This window comes from Volvox carteri, assembly GCF_000143455.1.
Source record: "Volvox carteri f. nagariensis unplaced genomic scaffold VOLCAscaffold_44, whole genome shotgun sequence".
Lineage (NCBI taxonomy): Eukaryota > Viridiplantae > Chlorophyta > Chlorophyceae > Chlamydomonadales > Volvocaceae > Volvox > Volvox carteri.
Genome location: NW_003307587.1, coordinates 331,430 through 335,549, shown reverse-complemented (window position 1 = coordinate 335,549; position 4,120 = coordinate 331,430). Strand labels below are relative to the sequence as shown.

The window sequence follows — 4,120 nt, the reverse complement described above, 5'->3', positions numbered from 1 at the left end:
TTCTGTGCGCATTGCGTACGTTGCTCGACCCCGCCGACCAAAACTACACGTGCCCAACTGAAGACATTCCCGGTGGTTGTGCAGCAGCTCTTGAGGCTGTTGCTGGCTGAAATCCATCCTGAGCTGTTGCAACACGGCTAACGCGGGCACGTCCCTATGCACAGCAAATAGCTGTTCCAAGCCAACAGCGGCGTCCATGTCACCGACAAGGCTCTAAACGTCTTATCTGTTCTTATGTTTAATTAAGTTTATGTATGTTATACTTTGCGCAACTTTGTAATTTGACTTTACTCTGAAAAAGGTGCTGTATACGTTGCACTACCGAATCCGCGCCCGTTTGCTTGCGCAAACTGCCGCTTCGCCAAACGCTTCCTCTTCCCGCGGTCGTTTCAAGCGCCCAGTCTTGCAAGCTACGTTGTTTGCTTTCTGTGATTTCAATTACTGCAAAGCAGCCACGCAATAGTCCAGCCTGCATGCCGCGTGCGCCTGTGGCCAACATGCCCACCTGCGCAACGCGCTGTCGCACCGCGGCCTTTCTTCTAAGAAAATTTATATACACTTGTACACGCGCATTTTGCGAATCGCACGCGCGCATCCGCGCGTTAAAATTCGGGACTGTCTTTGGGCCATTTTGTACGGTCTGTTTATTCGGCAGAGTACGACGGCTCACATTTCTGCGAGGGGCTGCTTAACCAAAATGGAAGATTGCACAGGGGTACAAAATGTTTAGGAGTACATATCATCGCATTTGGCCGGGTATCTCTTATCTAGCTAAGAGCTAAAGGCCTCTTAACTGCAGGGCTAGGGTCTAAGGCCGCGGCACCTCAGGCGCAAGCCATGTGATCCGAGAGATTTCCGTGACAATCCGCGGCCTTAAAACCCATCTCATCTCTATAAGGCACAACTTAGTCCAAAGTACGCAGCATCACACCGGAGAATCTCCATTTCCCTGCCTTTCCCGACGTCCCCAAGCCAAGGGCGCGCGAAACGACGCGCCCTAAGAACCCTTTCACATTTACACACGCCACACATCCACCCCCTGCCTCCCCGTCCATCTGAGTCACTTTCCCCTGGTGCTAGGTCCCAACAAAACCTTCCACCCATGCCAGCTTCCTTCCTACTCCGTCCGCAGCCAGACCAACGTATGCAGCCTATCATAGAAGGAACACGTGGCTGCCAGGGCCCGGCCCTTGTCCGCGCGGCCCTTGCTGCCCCCCGTGTCGCTCGCGTCCGCGGTCCTGCACGGTCCCTCCTGCCACCAGTCTGCTCCGTATGCGATGTACTTGTTGGGGCTCTGGTACATGGCCACCACGGAAAGGTCCCGGAAATCCCCGGCGGCACGTAACACGCCAAATCCGTTGTACCTGTTGCACGTGCGATATATAAATTCAAACATTAAAGCTTTCAGAATGACTCCGTTCTCATCGCCGGAGGGCGGGAGCGGCAGCGTATGGTGAGTGTATGACATGTGCGCCGGCCTGGCCACTAGTGCGCCAGTCGCATCATAATGCGTCTCCGCGCTGCGATGCAGATTGATGGATGTGTACCTCTGCGGCTTTCTCTTGGGCTGTGAGCGTCCTCTTGAGCGCTCTGACCTAACTGGAAAGGTAACGTTCATATGCCTGTGGGTATGGCAAAGCAGCATGCCCTGGTTCTTCTCGCTGTTCTTCTCTATTTCCGTCATTTCCACGCGGTGAGAGGCACGCTGATCGCGCCCTCTTCCCCCACCCTCACATGCAGGCCGCCAACAGGAGTTGCGGGTCGTGTGGGTGCCACCTTAACCTCCAGTTGCCGCCGCTGGTGTTGAGCTGCGCAAGGCAATTGGCGAGGGAAGGGATTGATAGATATGGTAAAGATGGAGATGAACCCCGACGAGGCGCGAACGCTTATATGGGGGGCAGGAAGGGTGCTTAAAGGTTCAGGGATTGGGGGAGACTCAACACATGGCAGGCGGGGTTCACGGCAGAGGCATGGGGTCAGGCCGCAATGGACTGCACAGTATCGCGTGGCTCAGAGAGACCTTCGCACGTCGGTGTGCCGAACAAGAAAGTACGCCCTTGCAGTTCGCCCCGAAAACGCCGGTGAGTTACCTGTGACAGGATAAAGGGCTTGGAGGTGTTTCGCATGTCCCACAGACGCACGTACTCGTCATAGCTGCCGGTGGCGACGACGTGCCGTTGCGTGGGGTGGGGGGACACTGTGCAGATGCCGGCCTTGTGCGTGCGACGGTCGGCAAAGACCGGCGCTGAGGGGTCGCTCCTAATATCGTAAGCCTTAAAGTAGCAATCGTCTGCTCCTGAAAAAATAATATTCTCCTGCAGCGGTTCAAAGCCGCTGTGAGTCTGCTGGTTTCCGTGAAATGTCATGGCATACCGAAGGTCCGAAATATATGCCCGATGGGAGGCCTCACCTCGGCTTTATGAAATGCAGTGCACCATGCCTCCAACGTATGTGCTTCCCACTCAGACAGGAGCACCAGCTCTGAACTCGTCTCCTGCGAAATTGCTGACCTTTGTGCGATAGCCATTCAAGGACAATTAGAACATCAAGTCAGTTACCTGGATAAGAGATAATGTTCCCGTGGAATTTGATACCGCAATTCGCGCTTGTTCGCTGCCAGCGGCCACTTGCCAGTCCAACGACAAGCACATGCCGCTACTGCAAGCAGCCACTTCACTCCGCTGCCTCAGCTGCGCCTGCGCCTTCTCCGCTGGCATGTCGTCCGAAGCCTACAGGATTCACCGGTCGGAAGAACACGGCTCTCCAGCCCTTCAGTGCACTCCACACTCCTCCAAAGCCCTCTCACCGCAACAGCTTCCAAGCACCGCACAGTGCCATCCGCAAGCGCAGCGCCGAGCACCGCTCCCTGTCCGCTATATGCTGTGGGTCGCCACTTCAGATCAAAGATGCCTGGCATATCCAAGCTGGCCGCGTGTGTGCCGCCTGAAGGCTCGCCGCCCACACCGCTGCCCCGGTGCAGTGTGCGCAGGTAGCACCTGCCCACACGCTCCTGCTTTTCCTCAAGCAACTGGTAGGTGCCCAGGGCCAGCAAGTGCGTGAATCCCGGCAGTGGGCAGAATTCTGCACAGTCCGCATTGAAGTCGAGCGTCTCGGAGTGGATGGTGACATGTTCCGCCTCGGCCATGGCAAATGGCAAATGTCGCGACAGGCGAAGCGGTCGGACTTAGTGTGCGGAGGTGAACGGGAGATAGGCACGGCCGCGTTAATGAGCTATCGTGCCCTAAAGGCTCAATGCGGGGTTGCTCGGTGGGAGTTTGCAGTGCTGTCCTAGCAGTACCGGTATGTGCAGGCCGTCACCGGGTTTGGCATAGAGAAAGAAATTTCACTTCATGTGTAAACCTGATACAAGTATAACCTAATACAAAGCTGTATTATTGAAACAGGCAAATGGAAATGGTTTAAGTAACTTTGGTTCTCTTTGGTTTATCATGATGTGTCACGATGGGATGCTTCGTACACCAGGCTACATCACAAAGCTGTACTGCCGTATATTACCCTGCTCCTGTTGCTCGTAGCGGAAACGATGAAGAGTAGTCCCTTATGTGTAGAACCCCGTTCTTGTCGAACCAAGGGCATCTCAGGACTGCCTTGAACCTTTTGTCGTAAGAGTTTACCAGTCCGCCCACGCATCTCGGCACCTCGACACCCGGCCCTACCCGCCCTACGGGCAGTCCCACCAATGCTCCACTTTCCTGCTGAACAACGGTAGCCGCTTTTAGCCGCTTGGGTGATTAGCTCCACTGGCAAACCCCAACTGCCATCATTACAGCCCCTGTGGGTGCCATTTCATTCTGGTGCTACATCCTTAAGCTGCCTTACGCTGCCTCCATGCCTTGGCTTCGCTGTCGAGAGGAGCCAGCGAGAGGTGGGACAGAAGCGAGCTCTAGATCAGACTGCTACTCGGGATGCCCTCACGAACCCCTCCTTGAACTTGCGGCACCCACACCCGACACACTATAAGGGAGGTGCCTCTGGTGTGTCAACAACGGAGATGTTGAGTCCCGTGTCAGCGACCCCTGGCTAAGCACAGTCAAGCCGAGATAGAAGAGGAAACCACACATGAGCATGCGAGGCCACAAGGGGAGAGCTGGTAAAGGGC

General features: G+C 55.5%; 2 protein-coding genes across 2 annotated transcripts in view; both read right to left on the bottom strand.

Annotated features, from left to right (window-relative positions):
• VOLCADRAFT_106452 (uncharacterized protein) overlaps window positions 1–295 on the bottom strand; it is a 747-nt gene extending 452 nt beyond the window's left edge. The window contains exon 1 of the mRNA XM_002954550.1: window positions 1–295. Within this exon, the coding sequence (XP_002954596.1) occupies window positions 1–198 (198 nt within the window). The 5' untranslated portion in view covers window positions 199–295.
• Window positions 296–1,117: 822 nt separating this feature from the next.
• Window positions 1,118–3,145, bottom strand: VOLCADRAFT_95451 (uncharacterized protein; the record flags this gene model as incomplete). Its single annotated transcript, XM_002954549.1, has 5 exons — window positions 1,118–1,520; window positions 1,735–1,808; window positions 2,091–2,342; window positions 2,559–2,729; window positions 2,807–3,145. The coding sequence occupies 5 exons, from the start codon at window positions 3,143–3,145 to the stop codon at window positions 1,118–1,120; spliced, it is 1,239 nt and encodes a 412-aa protein (XP_002954595.1).
• Window positions 3,146–4,120: the final 975 nt, after the last annotated feature.